At 34.9% G+C, this 20,128-nt stretch overlaps 1 protein-coding gene across 1 annotated transcript in view; it reads left to right on the top strand.

Annotated features, from left to right (window-relative positions):
• Nucleotides 1–20,128, top strand: part of SPATA16 (spermatogenesis associated 16) — a 203,872-nt gene that overhangs the window by 49,550 nt on the left and 134,194 nt on the right. Inside the window, exon 2 of the mRNA XM_036930913.2 lies at nucleotides 2,891–3,036. Coding sequence (XP_036786808.2) covers nucleotides 2,891–3,036 — 146 coding nt within the window. The remainder of the gene's footprint in view (nucleotides 1–2,890; nucleotides 3,037–20,128) is intronic.

Raw genomic sequence — 20,128 nt, 5'->3', positions numbered from 1 at the left:
TATACACAGAGCCTATCCAGTAGGCTGCCGTTTACCATTTTACAGTGAATTGAAAAATTATCCTTGTCTTTCACTGCTGTCTTATAGTCTGGTTTCGTGAAGTATTTTCTTTAGTATGTTGAGAGTGATCATTTTTATTCCTTTCCTGGCCTTGAATCTCATAGAAGTAGAGAATATTGCAGTGGTTAGGAAATCAGGCATTTTTTTCTTTAGTTTCTCTTGCTGTTCATAGACAAAGCCTTTAATGTCATTCCATCTGAAGGTCAGCTTCCTTTTGGCATGTAGGATCTGAATGTCCTCATGCAAGTTACTCCCTGAGTACTCCCCAGGCGGCCGTACATTCATGCCACAAGAAGTGTGCCTGAAAAGGTTTGGCCGTTCCATCACACCAGAGAGGAACACAGACAGGAAGAGGCAAAGAATGCCGCTTTGTTTGTGGTTCATTTGTTTCTTTTGTTTGTGTAAGATTTTATGTGAAGAGTCCAAGAGGTTTGGGCATTTAAGACGTGAAAAAAAATGTTGATTTCATTTAGCTGATAAAATTAATCAAGAAAGTCTAGAATTTTAATACTATGATATATTAATAAATATTCTATAATTTCTATTCATCTTATTTTCTACTGGTTTGGGCTTTATAAAAAGTTATGCCATCCAAAAATCTTTTTCTCAAAAGTTGTCTTTTTAGGTATTTCTGAGTCTGTGAGATCAGAATAGTAGAAGGAAGATGCTGCCTCAAGCTGCCATGACTACAATGCTTTCTTAAATTATATCTTCAGGTCTGTTTACAACCACATTGACATTTGTGAGGTCAGACTCTCAGGAATAGTTACTAAATCAGTGTTAAAGTTTTGTCTCTTTTATTACCAGTTTTATCAGATAATTTTTACACCACATCCAAACAGCTTTGACTGAGGTCATCCACAAATAGTCTGCTTTTTTCTTTCCCAAACAATTGAGAAAAGTGTTTTATAATATGCATTCTGAGTCCTTATATGAACAGGAATAAAAGCTGACTCTTTTCTAAAGGATAATTTGAGGGAGAAAAACACTTACATTTGATCATGTACATATAGTTGTTTAGGAGGAAGGAAAACACCTCATGTGTCTAAGGAGCTCTTATAATAAATAAGAAAAAGATTAACATCAATGGAAATAGGCAAGTGTGGGTAAAATTGCATTATTTCCAGAATCTCCCACCTGGCTTTACTGCATCTCCATATCGATAGGTGTTTCCAAGGGGTGGAGAGAAGTAGTCCATCTCCACATCAATAAGTAGTTACTAGGGGGAGTAGGGCAAATCTGGACCAGAGAGGTTGGGTGGGGTCCGTTTTTGCAGCTGGGTCTCAAGAGACCCCGGGGGAGCAGAAGTGGACGACTGCCTGTAAGCAATAAACGGGTTTCTCCCACTTTATTTCTCCCTTTGAGTGATTTTGGTTTCAAAGGTATTTTGTCCCAGGCTGGGAAAATATTTCCCTCCTGGAGTTACAGCAAGGAATAAAAAATAGGAATTTACACAGAGCCAAAAATAGCCAAAACTCATGAAAAAGAAAGATCTAATGCAAGTTAAAATGTAAAGGCAATACTTTTTGTCTGGTAATTCATACTAGATGATAAATATTTATTGAATGAATGAATGAAGTAACACTTATCCACCCATCAAATTGTGAAAGACTTTTAAAAATGATATGCATTCTCAAAATTAGCAGGATATCCAAACAAAAGATAATAGCATGAGGTAACTACCAATTCAAACTAGGGATGTTAAGATTCAAAATTCTAGATTCATTTTAGCTTATAGTTTTTTGGTAAAACTAAAAAGAGATATATGTTTTAGAATAGAGTATAGCCATTCTTAGCCAAATTTCACTATAACAAGTATTTGACAATAATGTTAATGTAAATGGCAAGCCAATCTCGACTTAATCTATAAAAGAAAAATTAGTTTAAACTGTATCATTTAAATAAGATTTAGAATACAAGAAATTTTATATTGAGGCATATATAAATAGGTATTAACTCCAGATATTATTACCTCTGGGAGAAAATTTCACCCCAGCATATACACAGATGGAGAGAGAAAAGGGCAGAGAAGCAAATGCCCTGAATAAGTTCACTAAACAAAAGATGGGGTTTCTCCTTCCCCATCAACCTTAATTCCAAGGAAGAGTAGAAAACCTGAGGGAAAAAAGAAGTGCTGATCTATTCTTGTCATATTATTGACACTTCTTAATGTTTGGGGTTCTCCCAAAATATTAATTATTTTCTTCCTCTACAGTTTATCTATGGTGCCCAGAAACCATTGACTTCCTGGAATTTTTATTAAGAATTCCACATTCTTGCCATGTTTTATAAATACTGTGGCCTCTGCCAATAAATTCTAATAAATTTTCACTTCTTTTCTTTCAATAACATCTTATAGAATATGATTCAGACTCAAATTAACCACCGATCATGTTAATGGCTCCCAGGAGTTTACTTTCTATACCTCTTATTACATTAAATCAAATTTGATAATGTGCTCGATCATTGTTCAGCTGGGCTTTCATAAAAGCACTGGTATTTAATATGATTTATACCTAATTTTCTGTTAATATCTTTGCTTATTGTGTGCTTTATTTTTAAAACAGAAATTCTTAGCAAATAGCACCCCTTTAAAATATATCACTGTTTCAAAATATTTTACACAAAGCATTTCACAGTGAAATGTGTTATTTTATATTGTAGTCATGCAATAGTGAACAGGAACAATATTTAATTTATAATGAAAATATCAATATTTTACTTGCAGTTTGGGAAAAAATGGGTGCATATATATGTTTTGCTTACTTAAAATATCAATTATATGCCAAGATTATTAGGAAACTTAGAGTTTTGTGTTTTTTTTTTTAAGCTTTGCAGCAAAGGAGCAGTTCTAGAAAAACCATTTGAAGCATCTTCTGAAGATGTATCAAGTGTGGCAAGTTTCATTGAGACAAAACTTGTCACATGCTATCTACGGATGAGGAAACCAGACCTGGCTCTGAATCATGCACACAGGTAAAATGAAGTATTAATAACTTGAAGTAAGGACTATCCATGCAAGTACTATGTGAGCTGCGTGATCAAATTCCATTTCATTTAAACTTACAGACAAAACAAAAAACATTTCTTTACTAATTGACTTATGTTAAATTAAGTTAGATAATCATAGAGCTCACAAGACCCTCTCAAAACCTAATGGAAGAAACAGACACATAAACAACTATTCATAATGCAAGGCAAAATTAGGCAGATAACCATAGTAGCAAATTACTGCAAGAAGAAAGGAGAGAGTGAATAAGGTAAATAAGGGAAGAGATGCATAACAGGGATTTCCAAAAAGGCTCAAGGTGTGGAGAATGGCAGAAGAAAATTCGGACTGTGAATCGTGAGCAAAGACTTGAACATCAGTGGCTTACTTGGTGACAGCATAGCCGATTCAAAGGTTGCTACACAGGGGTGGCGCTGACAGCCATCCAAAGATGTGAAATGCTTTTTATCTATGTCCTTAAAGATTTCCTTTTCGTATTTCTCTCCCTGTTCAAGACTCTGTATCATTTCCTGAAGGACTTGCTCTTATCATTCAGTTTAATTTACAGCAAAGATAAAATGATTATGTTACCACTTTTGAATAACTCTTTCCTTAGAATTACAATGCCTCTATTCCTCCCTGCCTGACTTAGACCAATTTACCTAGAACATCTGTCTTGTCCATTCTCTGATCTCACACATCCTGTACTTCTTTTGGATACAAATAACAAAACTAATGTCAACATTCAAACATAATTCCAGCCCTGCTACTAACTCCTGAGAAGCAACCATCAGTTGTATGAAGACCCATTATGTGAACAAGCTATCTGCCAACATGGTAAAAATCATTTGCAATTCCACAACCACATGAATATAAAAGTTCTACTGAAGATTCTTCACAGCTTCAAGGAGGCCTCAAGTTTATAGGCTTAAGCTTGACATCAAGAACCTGCAGACAACAAAATTACTTTGAAATTCACAAGATAACCCGTTTGAAAGAAATTTTCCTGCTTTGGTAAACTACGGAATTTATAAAAGGCAAAATGCTCTTTGACACACCAAAAGAAAATTCGACTCTACATTTTCTGGGAACATTTTATGCTACCAGTTTCCAAACCCAGTCTCAGGACATATGATTTGTCAAAATTTTTATTCCATTTCCTTTTAAAGTACCAGTATTGGAAAAGTAACATATATTTTAATATGCTAAAATACTGGAATTTCTGAGTTACTTCAGTGACTTATGAGCATAATGGGAAAATATTTGAATTGACACTAGCCCAGAAAATTCATAGGCATATGTAAACAATAATGACTTGAGATACACTAAAAGTAATTATTTATCACTTTCTCCATGGCTTTCACTACACATTAAAAGGTCCACCCACATGCCGCACATTTCAAGGAAAATATCTCCTAGATATCAGAATGGTTTGATGAATTCTTGAATCATTTTTAATAATAGAAGTGTTTCAACTGGCATGGTCATATCAAAATTCAATTTAGTGTTATAAAAATAAATAATGAGCATGAATAAAAAATTCCACTATAATCCAAATGAAAGAAACAGCAAAATGCTGTAGTTACTAAGCACGCAAGGATTATCTTTAAAAGTTTCACTATTCAGACTTAGAAACTTTTGTTTTAAAACTAAGATGGTTCCTTGAAAACTACCTGAAAGGAGGATATATAATTCTGAGTCATAAAATGATCTTTCCTATTATGGTAGGATTAACTTTTATATTCTTTTTCTTTTCTATTGTAAAACAGTAAGAAATACAAATCAATGGAAGTTAAACAGTCAATTTATACAATTAATAATGTACCAAGTGAAATAAATAATTTTACTGGGCTTGTCATTGCAGAACTGGAAAAGTCAGTGAATATGATTCTAATATTAAAATATTTTTAAAGATCTCAGATTTTAAAACAGAATCTGAAGCATAATCAATAAACATACTTCTCAAAATAAATTAATCAGGAATCTCAGTCTATAAATGGCTTAGAGCCATTATGTTATACACTGATGCAGAATTTTGCTTTTGTATTATTGTGATGGTTGCTACTAATCATGGATTAAAATTAAAATACTCCTTTTTTGCATTTATTTGCATTTGCTGAAGCACCCTTTCTTTAATTTTATGTAAATGTGAGGTCTACAGCATATCTTTAAGAGATTTATTAGCACAAAAATTATCCTAAAAACCATCATGTTGCTTTGCTTCTGATAAAAATAAGTGCATACTGTTTTGTCATGTAGAAGACTTCAAGAACTATAACTTTATGGTTTTAAATTCAACAAAGATTCATTTTGAAATTAATCATCTGAGTATTGCCATTTAAAATATGATAATAAATGATACAAAGGCTCTAGACACAACTATTAACAAAATGTTTTTGCCTTTTTTCTAGCAACATACCAAAAATGGCAAATATGGATGTTATCTTTTTTTTTTTCACTTCCACCAAAGGTGATGCCTAGACTCACCAAACACATCACTCCTGTGCTTACTTTATCAAACTAGTGCCATTGCATATTGGTGGGTGTTTTGAACAGTCCTAAGACTGATTTGTAACTACTGCTATCTTAGTAAGAGTAGAAATCCTGCTATAACTCTTTTCCTGTCATATAATTATATTTTGATGTATATAATTTTAAAGATTCTAATGATGCATATCACTTTTATTTGCATATTTCCCACCTTTAGATTGTTGTTTGTTTTTGTTGCAGAATTTTGATGCCACAAGGTGGCAAGCCAGATGAAATCTAAAATATTAAATATAAGTGGAAAAGATCCTGTTTTCAATTGTTTTCTAATGGTGGCATCTATATCCATTCATTATTCATTCAACAAATATTTACTGAATGCCTACCAAAAGCCTGTGCTAGGCAGTGGGGGGACAGTTGTAAACAGGAAATATTTGGTGTGTATATACATTAGAAGAAGTAGCAAAGTGTAAACAACAAATATGAATGCATACATGAGAAAAAGGTATGATAAATGCTATGAAGTAAATAAACATAATTTCATGTTGCAGAGGCAGCATAGAGCTCAGAGTCTGAAATATGACTGCTCAGGCTCAAATTCTGACTCACTAGTTAGCCTGATTTTAATTCTCTGTAAAAGTAGATTATAATAGCAGTGCCTACTTCACAAATACTATCTCATAAAGTTTTGTAAAAATATAATATAAACCTATGGATTTTTTATTCCAGCCATGACAGAGTTACTGGTACTGGACCTTCCTTCCTGCTGTTAACAACTATAAAACTGGACAAAATATAGGAGGTGACTTTTCAGGCGTTGGACAATGGTCACAGCAAGACTGTGATCCTTGAGAGAAGGGAGATATATATAGTGAGCCCCACAATTTTCTCATCTTTTTGCTGGGGTAATATTCCTGACCTTATTCAGAGATGGAGATCATGTTAATTGCATCTTGCGGAGCTTGGAAGGCAGAGATTAGAATAGCAGGCTGCCACAAAGTCCGTAATTTATAGGGTAGGTGGCCAAAGAGGAGATAGCTGTGTGAAGGGGTTTGGGTAAAAGTTTGAAGAACAATTTACTGCAGATTCTTGCCCAATATGGACTCCCCATAGCAGAGACTGTCTGAATATAGGATTAAATGGTAAATGGAAATACTAGAGGACCTGCAGTGATGGGAGATGTTGGAGTAATAATGTGAAGAGACCTTACCTAGTACCTCAAGCATTCAGTTGAGACCCCAGAAAGGCCATGCTTTAAGAGTAAGGACCATGATTTCCAGAAAGGACCACACCTAAGGGTTAAGTTCAAAGCCAAAATAGACCTGCCCTAACAAAGACTAAAACAAAGCATTACAAGAAAAGGGTATTTGCCACTTAATTGCCTGATTGGAAAAAATTTCAACAAGTTTGTAGGGTTGATGTCATAATCCTGATTCCTTAGAAAGTTTCATCCAAAATGTCAAGCATAAAATTAAAAACTACTACACATGCAAAGCAGGAAATAAGACCCATATTTAATAAAATAAATGGTCCATAGAAACAGACCCCAAGGTGACCCATATGTCAGAAATGATAGAGGATTTTAAAGAAGGTATGAAAAACAGGTAAAGATGATAATAAGTGAAGTGTTAAGAATCTCAACAGAAAAATAAAAACTAAGAAATTAACTAAATTGAGATTTAGCATCTATTAACAAAATATCTGAAATAAAAAATGTTCTGATTGACTTTAACATCAGATTTGAGACTGCTATAGATAGGGTTAGTGAACTTGGAGACAAATCAATAGAAATTACCCAGTTAAAAGAATGAAAAAAAAAAGGTTTAAAAAAATTAACAGATGCTTCTCTGACCTGTCCTTAGGGACAGTAACAAGCAATCTAGAATACATGTAAATGAAGTCTCAAAGGGAAGGGAAAGAGAATGGGACATAAAGGTAATTACTGGAATTTTTCTAAATTTGATTTTACAAAAGGAAAAATCCAGTCAGCCCCAACTAAGATAAATACAAAGAGAACCACATCTAGGAATAGCATAACTAAACTCTTGAAAACACAGGATGGAGAGAAAATATTAAAGAAAACCAAAGGAAAACAGTACATTACATACAATGGAACAATGAAGCAAATAACAGGTGACTTTTAATCAGAAATAATGAAGATCAAAATACAATGGAGAAACAACTCTAAGGTGATGAAAGAAAAATGTCAAACCAGAATTCTATATTCAGCAAAAAAATGTGAGATAAATACATCTATATATAAACAAAAGTTTAAAAATTAATCTTTAGCAGATTTGAACTTTGAGAAATGAGAAAGAAATATTTCAAGCTGATATAAATGACATTAGATTGATATTTGGATCTATATTTACCAGAAATGGTAAATAAGTGAGTAAATATAAAAATGCTGTTTTTCTTCTAAAATATACTTAAAGATAAATGACTAAGGGAAAATAATAACATTTTACATATTATCTGAAGTAAAAATAATAAATAATAAGATTATGTATTTCTATGAGAAATAGTTTATGATTAATATAAATATATTTATATAATATATAGGTATATTATATAAATAAATATACTAGATTATATATTATATCTTAGATAAATAATGGCTCACAGGAGGGAGCACAGATGGAATTTTGCTACTACAAGTTTTTACATGAGGTAGTACAATATTAGCCATAAGTGGCCTGTGTTAAATTAAGGATGCAAGTACAGTCACTAAAGTAACTACTGAAAAATATAAAAAGTATATGTAGAAAGCCAATAATGTATTTATATACAAAAGAATATTTAGTTGGTTGAAAATAAGTCAGAAAGGGGAAAGAGAGGAACAAATAATGGGTGGGACCCTGGAAGATAATAGCAAGATGGTACAATTGAACCATTAATAAATACATTAAACATGCATTGACCCAACATTCCAATTGAAAGGTAGAAATTATCAGTCTGGATTAAATCACAAGACTCAACTATTAACAGCAAATATAAACTATAAACTGAAGTAAATAGTTTACATTGAAAGTAAAAGAAAGAAAAATGATAGCCATACAGTAAACATAAAAACCTATTTTTATATAAGGTTTGGCTATGTTAATATTAGACAAAGTTGATCTCAAGAAAATGAGTACTACCAGAGATAAAATAAAGCACATGAAAATTTTTGAAAATCTGAAATCTGACAGAGCTATTATCTAACCATAATGGAATTTAATTAGAAATCATTAACAGTAAGTTATTTTGAAAAGCCCTCCAAATACATGGAAATTAAACAATACACATCTAAACAATCCATGGGTCAAGATATAGGAAAATAAAAAACCAAAGACTTGTATTTGAATCTCCAATTCCATTATTTATAAGCTTTGACTTTCACAAGAACCTTAACTTCTCTTTGCTTCAGTTATCTCATCTTTAAATCTAAGTAAACAAGTAAACTACTTTAAAGTCATCCTGAATATCAAAATATATCAGATTTGAATTTTATTTTAATCCCACTACCAATAACAAATGCAGATTATTTTCAATAGTAATAATACTAATAAACTCTATATATGTATAGGGGAGACTATTTTTTTTAAAACATCCTTTTGAACCAAACAGATAACTCAGTAACAGACAATTTGTAAACTTCTATGAAAATACAACTTTTGGGATGTCATTATCCACAACTTGAGGTTAACTAAAATGCTCAGAGGTGATTTGAGCTTAAAGTACTATAGATAATTCATGAGTTTTAGAATGAACTAGTTCAGAGTAAAAGTAACAGAAATATTTTGCAGATATTGTAACATGAAATATTTTAAATATAACACTCTCTTCTTTTCCATAACTGAGTGTTTAAAATTTGACCAGAAGTGACACCAAGATGGCAGAATAGGCAGTTGCCAGCTATACCCACCCTCTGCAACAATAATTTGGCAGCCATTCAAAGATAGAAGTGCCTTTGTAGAAGCTTTGATATCCAGGTAGGAAGGTTGTTTTGATAAGGCAGGCGCACACCACAGGGACTGACCCACTTACAGTGGTCCCAGCTACAGACTTGCAGATAGCTCTCACCCCTGTTGAATTAGCTGTAGCCCCATTTGAGATTGGTACAGCCATTACCAGCAAATACCAAGGAATCCAGGAGGAGTCATGCCTGCCTGTGACTTAGATAATAAGCCTGAAAACTTTGGTAGTGGCTAAGAACATTGAAATGATATAACCCAGCTCCAGTCCCACTCTGCCACAGTCCATAAGCAGCCCTACCAGCCCAGAGATGTGGCAGGAGACATACCCATTTATACCTGCAGAGATCCTGAAATGCCCCTGTGACATGGTTCCATCACCTTCTAACTACACTCAGGAGACTGTCTTATCTAACTAGGGAATTGCTGAGAGACATGACAATCCATGCCTCCAGATCCAAAACTGCAGGCCTCAGTCCTGGCTATGGACCCTGAAGTAGTCCTGGGATTCATATTCAGCCCCTATCAGCCACAGTTCAGAGCCATTCTATCTGCCCACACAGGGACCCACTCAGGGATCTGGTAGGAGCCGTCCCAAGGATCCAGAAGGAACTAATTCTGTTCACGCACCTTATGATAGGACTGCTGTCTGCAGATTCAACTGCAGACCCTGAAGTGGGCCTTTGTCCCAGAATCAGCCCTACTGAAGCAGTCCTGTCTACTCAGGAACTAGACAGGTTACATACCCACTGAAGCTCCTGGTAACAGGTCCACCAATCACAAACCCCACTGTGGACCCAACAACAGCCAGCTGATCCAGCTCCAACCTATCTCAAGTGCAGTTCTGGAGGTAATCCCATTAGCCTGGGATACCAACAGGATTCGCAATTGGGGCGCATAAATATTTAAAGCAAATATTAACAGAATTAAAGGAAGAAATAGCAGGGTACTTCAATATCCCACTTTCAATAGTGGATAAGTTATCTAGAAAGAAAATCAATAAGGAAACAGTAGACTTAAACAACACAACAGACCAAATGGGCCTAACAGACATATACAAAAGATTCCACCTAACGGTACCAAATACACATTTTTTCAAAGTACACACAGAACACCAAATATACATTTTTTCAAAGTACACACAGAACACTCTCTAGGATAGATCATATATTGGGCCACAAAACAAGTCTTAACATATTTAAGAAGATAAAATCATGTCAAGTATGTTTCTGACCACCGTGTATAAAAGCAGAAATAATAAGAGCAAGAATAATAGAAAATTAACAATTACATACCAAATTAAACAAATTACTCTTGAAAATCCACTGGGTCAAAGAAGAAATTAGAAGGGAAATCAGAAACTATCTTGAGACAAATGAAAATGAAAACACAACATACCAAAACTAACGATATGCAGCAAATGCAGTTCTAAAAGGGAAGGTTGTAGAAATAAATGCCTCTGTTAAGAATAAAAGATGTCAAGTAAGCAACTTCACTTTACATCTTAAGAAACTTGAGAAAGAAAAACTAAGCCCAAAGTTAGCAGAAGGAAGGAGAAAAATAAAGATTAGAGCAAAAGTAAAGGAATTAGAGATTAGAAAAACAGCAGAAAAAAATTAGCAAAACTAGGAACTGGTATTTTGAAAAGATAAAAAATATTGATAAACTTTTATCTAGGCTAACCAAGAAAAAAAGAGGATTCGAACAAAATTATAAATGAAAGAGAAGGCATTATAGTTTATAATACAGAAATACAAAAGCTCATAAACTAGTGTAAACAAGTATATAACAACAAATTAAATAACCTAGAAGGACAAATTCCTAGAAACATGCAACCTGCCAAGACAGAATCATGAAGAAATAGAAAATCTGAACAGACCAATAAATAGCATAGAGATTGAAGCAGTAATCAAAACCCTCCCAACAAAGAAAAGGCTAGAACCAGATGGTTTCACTGGTGAATTTTAACACCAGTTAAATTTTAAAGAGGAATTAACTCTAGTCCTTACTTTTCCAAAAAAATAGGAGATTTCCAAACTAGTTTTACAAGGCCAGCCTTACCCAGATACCAAAGCCAGATAAAAACACTACAAGAGATGAAAATTAGAGTCCAATAACCTTGATGAACATAGATGCAAAAATCCTCAACAAAATCATAGGAAACCAAATTCACATTCTGCCATTAAAAGAATCATATACTATAACTATATGGGATTTATTCCTGGAATGCAAGGATGTTTCAACATATGCAAATCAACAAATGTGATACATCACTTTAACAAAATAAAAGATAAAAATTTTATGATCATCTGAATAACACAGGAAAAATTCAACATCCATTCATGGTAAAAAAAATGCTGAGCAAATTAGGTATAGAAGGAATGTACCCCAACATAATAAAGGTCATATATTACAACACCAAGGCTGATATCATATTGAGTGGTGAAAACTGAAATCTTTTCCTTTAAGATTGGGAAGAAGACAATGGTGCCCAGTCTCATCACTCCTAGAAAAAATACTACTGTAAGTCCTAGGCAGACAAATTAGGCAAAAAAAACAAAAAGAAGAAGAAGAAGAACTATAAGTCATCTAAATGGGAAAGGAAAACATTAAATTGTCTCTGTTTGCAGATTACATGATCTTATACATAGAAACCCTAAAGACTCCACCAAGAAACTGTTAGAACTAATAAATGAATTCAGTTATGTTGCAGGATACAAAATCAACATGTAAAAATCATTTGCATTTATATGCACTAACAAATAACTATCTGATATTAAGTGATAAAGATACTAAGATAACAATCCTATTGACAGGAGTGTCAAAAAAAGTAATAGTTAGGACTAAACTTAACCAAAGAGATCTGTACATTCAAAATTATAAGGCACTAAAGAACAATGGAAGAAGACATAAATAAATGAAAAGATATACTGTGTTCATCAATGGAAGAGTTAATATTGTTAAAATGTCCTTATTACACAAGGTAATCTACAGATTCATTGCAATCACTATAAAAATTCCAGTGGCATTTTTTACAGAAATAGAAAAAGCCATCCTAAAATTCATATGGAACCACAAAAAATTTTGAATAGCCAAACAACCTTGACAAAGAAGGGCAAAGTTGGAGGCATCACACTTTCTGATTTTAAACTATATAACAAAGCTATCAAATAAAGCAATCAAACCAAATGGTACTGGCATATAAATAGACACATAGATCAGTGGTACAGAATAGAAAGCCCAGAAATAAATCCACATATATGTGGTCAGTGAATTTGACCAGGATGGCAAGAGTACACAATAGAGAAAGAAGTCTCTTTAATAGTGTTGAGAAAACACATGCAGAAGAAAGAAATTAGAACTTACAAAATATACAAAAATCAGCTCAAAATAAATTAATGAACTTAAAAGTAAAACCTAAGACCATAAAAATTCTAGAAGAAAACATAGAGAAAAAGCTCCTTGATATTAGTCTTGTCAATGAATATTTTGGATATGACATCAAAAACACAGGCAACAAAATCACAAGTCAACAAGTGGAAAAACACCAAATTAAAAATTTTCTGCATAGCAAAGAAGCAATCAACAAAACAAAAAGCAACAGGTAGAATGGGAGAAAAATATTTGCAAGCCATATATTTGATAAAGGCTTGATTTCCCAAATATGTAAGGAACTCTTATAACTAAACAACAAAAAAAAATGAAAAGAAAAACAAATAACCTGATTAAAATGTAACAAAAGAGGATTAAAGGTGGTAGTGTAAGAGGTGAGAGAGAGGCTTCCTCCTAAAACCGCATATAATATGAAAATATAATTAATACAACTAATCCTGAAAGTGCAACAGGAAAGAGGGCTGCACCAAACTGCATACACCTGGAGAAAAGAATAAACCTCACAGAACAGGGAAATGTACCAAAGCCATGGCCAGGCTGGACACAAGCCATTCCCCCACCCCAGCTCCCTGGCAGGAGGAAAAGAAACAGAGCAGGGAGGGAGTGGGGGCCTGGAACTGCTGAATACCTAACTCCAAAGATCTGCTCTGGGAGCACAAACCTACATTTCATTGTGCTTTCATGGTACTCTCGTGATTAGGGGGTGGGAAAGCTAGGACAGGCAGAATTCCTGTAGAGACTGAGATTCCAGCTGCTTGTGGAAAGCAGGGATCCACATCCGGCTGCTCTGGGACAAAAGAAAGGCGGTCAGTCTGAGAGACTTCCTAACATCAAGAGGGCTGCTAAAGGGGCAAGGATTGCACAGAGCTTACTGCTCAGGAGAAAGGACAGGTAGACAAAATTGTCTGGGTGCACTCTGCCCAGAAGGTTGGGAGCTTTCATGATTTTCAGGCACTCCAGCTCCCTGGCTGGCTACACAGCTTGAAGGACCCCCTCCGTGATATGCAGCCTACTGCACCTTTCTACCAACCAGCCTCACTTGGCTCGCAAACCTGCAAACCCTACCCTGGAAGAGGGAAGCCCCATCTACAGCAACTAAAAACACAAAGCATAGAGGCTTATCCCTGTGTGCTTGGCCCACTGGTTCTGGCAGTGGAGACAGGCATAACAGCTGGGAAGCAGGAAACAGCTCTTTCCTCCCCCCAGGCACCAATACTGCTCCCCTGTGATCCCCGACACCCCAGACATTGCTTCAGGGGCTGAGCAGCTCCAGAGAGTAGAGCTTCTGGACACTAGAGGGTGCCAGGTACAAATATGACATGCAAAGAAACATGGTTCAAAGTAAAATTATGAATACAACACCTGAGAAAGATTCAAATTAAATAGACCTCATGAATCTTCCTAAAAGTGACTTCAAAATAAAAATCATTAACAGGCTCATGGAGGTACAGAAAAATATTCAGGAACTCAGGAATGAATTCCATTCAGAGATCCAATCATTAAAGAGCACAATGGAGGGTATTAGAAGCAGATTAGATATGGTGGAGGAGATGATAAGTGAAATAGAAATTAAAGATGAGGAATACAAAGAAGCTGAGGCACAGAGAGAAAAAGGATCTCTAGGAATGAAAGAATATTGAGAGAACTGTGTGACCAATCCAAACAGAACAATATTCACATTATAGGAGTATCAGAAAAAGAAAAGAGAGAAAAAGGGATAGAAAGTGTCATTGAGAAGGTAATTGTTGAAAACAGCCCCAATCTGGGGAAGGAGATAGTCTCTCAGGCAATGGAGGTGCACAGATCTCCCAAAACAAGAGACCCAAGGAAGACAACACCAAGACATATGATAATTAAAATGGCAAAGATAAAGAATAAGGATAGACTATTAAAAGCAGCAAGAGAGAGAAATAAGATCACATACAGAGCAAACCCATGAGGCTATCATCAGACTTCTCAGCAGAAACCTTACATGCCAGAAGGGAGTGGCATGATGAATTTAATGCAATGAAGCAGAAGGGCCTCGAACCAAGAATACTCTATCTGGCAAGATTATCATTTAAATTTGAAGGAGGAGTTAAACAATCTCCAGATAAGCAAAAGTTGAGAGAATTTACCTGCCACAAACCATCTCTACAGTGTATTTTGGAGGGACTGCTATAAATGGAAGTGTTCCTAAGCTAAAGAGCTGTCACCAGAGAAAATAAAACCACAGCAAAGGAATAGACCAATTAATAACTAAGCAAATGCAAAATTAAATCAACTACCCCCAAAGTCAGTCAAGGGATACAGAAAAGTATACAGAATATTAATACCTAATATATAAAGAATGGAGGTGAAAGAAAAATAAAGGACAAGAAAAGAAAAGAACCTTTAGATTGTGTTTGTAATAGCATACTAAGTGAGTTAAGTTATATTGTTAGATAGTAAAGAAGCTACCCTTGAACCTTTGGTAACCACAAATCTAAAGCCTGCAATGGCAATAAGTACATATCTATCGATAATCACCCTAAATGTAAATGGTCTGAATGCACCAACCAAAAGACATAGAGTTAAAGAATGGATAAAAAAAAACAAGACCCATATTTATGTTGCCTACAAGAGACTCACTTCAGACCCAAAGGAATACACAGACTAAAATGAAGGGATGGAAAAAGATAGTTCATGCAGGGAGAAAAAAAGCAGGAGTTTTAGTACTTGTATTGGACAAGAAAGACCTCAAAACAAAGAAAGTAAAAAAAAAAAGACAACAAAGGACATTACACAGTGACAAAGGGGTCTGTCCAACAAAGGATATGACATTATAAATATTTATGCACACAATATAGGAGCACCTATATATGTGAAAAAAAATACTAACAGAATTAAAGAGGGAAATAGAATGCAGTGCATTCATTCTAGGAGACTTCAACACTCTACTCACTCCAAAGGACAGATCAAGCAGACAGAAAATAAGGAAGGACACAGAGGCACTGAACAACACATTAGAACACATGGACCTGTAGGACATCTACAGAAAACTCAGCTCCACCCAAAAGCAGCAGGATACACATTCTTCTCAAGTGCACACAGAACATTTTGCAGAATCGACCACATACTAGGTCACAAAAAGAACATCAGTAAATTCAGAAGGGTTGAAATTTTACCCAATGACTTCTCAGACCACAGAGGTATGAAACTAGAAGTAAATTGTGCAAAGAAAACAAAAAAGTTCACAAACACATAGAGGTTTAACACCATGCTCCTAAATAATCAATGGATCAATGGCCAAATTAAAACAGAGATGAAGTCATATACGGAGACTAATGAACACAACAACTCAAAACCCCCAAATATGTAGGACACAGCAAAGGCCATGCTAAGAGGGAAGTATATTGAAATCCAGGCTTACCTCAGGAAAGAAGAACAATCCCATACGAGCAGTCCAAACTCATAATTAATGAAACTAGTAAAAGAAGAAGGAATGAGGCCCAAAGTCAGTTGAAGGAGAGATATAATGAAGATCAGAGAAGAAATAAGTAAAATTGAGAAGAAGAAGAAAGCAATAAAAAGAATCAATGAAAGCAGGAGCTGGTTCTTCAAGAAAATTAACAAAATATATAAACCCCTTACCAGACTTATCAAGAAAAAAATGAGAGATTACACATATAAACAGAATCAGAAATGAGAAAAGAAAAATCACTACAGACACCACAGAAACACAAAGAATTATTAGAGAACACAGTGAAAAATTAAATGCTAACAAATTGGATATTCTAGAAGAAATGAATAACTTTCTAGAAAAATACAACTTTCCAAGGCTGACCCAGGAAGAAACAGAAAATCTGAACAAATTATCAGCAATGAAATTGAATTTGTAATAAAAAAACTACCTAAGAACAGAATTCCTGGACCAGAGGGTATCACTGCTGAATTTTACCAAACATTTAGTGAAGACCTGATACCCATCCTCCTTAAAGTTTTCCAAAAAGTGGAAGAGGGAATACTTCCAAACTCATTCTATGAGGCCAGCATCAGTCTAATACTGAAACCAGGAAAAGACAATACAAAAAAAGAAAATTATAGACCAATATCCCTGATGAACATAGATGCAAAAAATACTCAACAAAATATTAGCAAACCGAATTCAAAAACACCAAAAAGATCATCTATCATTTTCAAGTGGGATTTATTCTAGGGATGCAAGGATAGTACAATACTCAAAAATCTATCAACATCACGTACCACATCAACAAAAAGGACAAAAATTACATGGTCATCACCAGAGATGCTGAAAAAGCACTTGAAAAAATTCAACAACCACTCATGATAAAAACTCTCAACAAAATGGGTATAGAGAGTAAGTACCTCAACATAATAAAGACCATGTATGATAAACCCACAGCCAACATCATACTTAACAGTGAAAAGCTGAAAGCTTTTCCTCTTAGATCAGGAACAAGACAAGGATGCCCACTCTCCTGCTTTTATTCAACATAGTACTGGAAGTCCTAGCAACAGCAATCAGACAACACAAAGAAGAAAAAGGCATCCAGATTGGTAGGGAAGAAGTTAAACTGTCACTGTTTGCAGATGATATAATATTGTGCATAAAAAATCCTAAAAAATCCACCCAAAAACTCCTAGAACTAATAAATGTTCAGCAAAGTTGCAGGATACAAAATCAATACACAGAAATCTATTGCATTCCTATATATTAATGCATGAACTAACAGAAAAAGAAATCAGGAAAACATTTCCATTAATAATTACATTGAAAAGAATAAAATACCTAGGAAAAAATCTAACCAAGGAGGTGAAAGACCTATAGACTGAAAACTACAAGACATGATAGAAATTAGACACCGAAAAATGGAAATACAACCTGTACTCATGGATAGGAAGAATTAATATTGTCAAAATGGCCATCCTGCCTAAAGCAATCTACAGTTTCAATGCAATTCCTATCAAAATACCAACAGCATTCTTCAACGAAACTAGAAAAAATAGTTCTAAAATTCATATGGAACCACAAAAGACCTTGAATAACCAAAGCAACCCTGAGAAGGAAGAATAAAGTGAGGGGGATCTCACTCCCCAACTTCAAGCTCTACTACAAAGCCACAGTAATCAAGACAATGTGGTACTAGCACAAGAACAGACCCAAAGGCCAGTGGAAAAGAATAGAGAGCCCAGATACAAACCCAAGCATTTATGGTTAATTAATATGTGATAAAGGAGCCATGGATATTCAATGGGGAAATGTCAGCCTCTTCAACACCTGGTGTTGGCAAAACTGGACAGCTACATGCAAGAGAATGAAACTGGATTACTGTCTAATTCCATACACAAAAGTAAACTGAAAATGGATCAAAGACCTGAATGTAAGTCATGAAACCATAAAACACTTAGAAGAAAACATAGGCAAAAATCTCTCAAATGGAAACATGAGCAACTTTTTCCTGAACATCTTCTTGGGCAAGGTAAACAAAAACAAAAATGCACAAATGGGACTACATCAAATTAAAAAGCTGCTGTACATCAAAGGACACCATCAGTGGAACTAAAAGACATCCTATAGTATGGGATAATATATTCATAAATGACATATCTGACAAGGGGTTAACATCCGAAATATATAAAGAACTTACACACCTCAACACCCAAAAAGCAAATAACATGATTAAAAAATGGGCAGAGGATGTAAACAGACACTTCTCCAAAGAAGAAATTCAGATGGCCAATGGGCACATGAAAAGATGCTCCACTTCACTAATTATCAGGGAAATGCAAACTAAAACCACAACATTTCACCTCACAGCAGTTAGAATGTCAACGTTGAAAAGACAAGGAACAACAAATGTTGGCGAGGATGCATAGAAAGGGGAACCCTCCTACACTGCTGGTGGGAATGTAAGCTAGTTCACCCATTGTGGAAAGCAATATGGAGGTTCCTCAAAAAGCTTAAAATAGAAATACCATTTGACCCAGGAATTCCACTCCTAGAAATTTGCCCTAAGAAAACAAGATCCCAGATTCAAAAAGATGTATGCACCCCTACGTTTATCAGAGCACTATTTATAATTGCCAAGATATGGCAGCAACTTAAGTGTCCATCAGTAGATGAATGGATAAAGAAGAAGTGATACATATACACAACGGAATATTATTCAGCCATAAGAAGAAAACAAATCCTACCATTTGCAACAACATGGATGAAGCTAGATGGTATTATGCTTGGTGAAATAAGCCAGGTAGAGAAAGACAAGTACCATATGATTTCCTTCATTTGTGGAGTATATCAACAAAGCAAAACTGAAGGAACAAAACAGTAGCAGATTCGCAGACTCCAAGAAGGAACTAGCGGTTACCAAAGGGGGTGTGGGTTGTGGGAGAGGGAGAGAGAAGGGGATTAAGTGAAATTAAGATTGGCACACATGATGTTGGGGGTGGGTGTCACAGGGAAGACAGCGTAGCACAGAGAAGTAAGTAGTGCCTCCATGGCATCTTACTACACTGATGGGCAGTGACTGCAATGGGGTGAGGGGGGAGTTGATAATATGTGTGAATGTAGTAGTCACAGTGTTTTTCATGTGAAACCTTCATGAGAGTTTATATCAATGATACCTTAATTTTAAAAAAAAGAATGTGAATTTACCAGTTATTATCAGTTTGTTCCCCTGCTTTTGATTTCTGTGTGGTTCTTGGAAAACAGAACAGGCGTGCTAACGAACAATTCCCATGCTGAGTACTGCCTTCACGAAGTATTACTCATTTTGGTCTTTGAAGCTAACAAGAATGCTGCACAGACACTCCTCACTGGAGGGTTTATTCTTGTTATTTTAAGATTATTCTTTTCTATTTGTTTCCTGCTTTCTAATACGCTAGCTCTAAAAACCATCTGGATGGGTTCAACAAGTCACTTAAGTCTTTCTTCACCTTCTTTCTCCATACACTCTCACTGGTGTATTAAAAGCAGTCCTATATTTAATATTTTGAAATGTTCTAAACTATATAGATGGAGATGCCCAGAGTAAGTATGAATAATAAAAACAGAAGAGACATGTTTGTTTATGCTTTCTGCAAGGTCAGTTGATAAAAATGTTCTAGATTTTTCAAGGATTAATTCTATAATTACAAATAAAGAAAAGTAGAAGGACAAGAAATTTCCTTGTAGGGTAGTGAAACAAGCTTCAGTAACCAAAAGCCTGGATTTGAATCCTTGCATTATCACTGACTAGCCTTGACTTTCTCAAGTCACTTC

The sequence above is a fragment of the Manis pentadactyla genome, chromosome 1 (assembly GCF_030020395.1).
Source record: "Manis pentadactyla isolate mManPen7 chromosome 1, mManPen7.hap1, whole genome shotgun sequence".
In the NCBI taxonomy this organism is placed as follows: Eukaryota; Metazoa; Chordata; class Mammalia; order Pholidota; family Manidae; genus Manis; species Manis pentadactyla.
This window is presented reverse-complemented; position numbering and strand designations above follow the sequence as displayed.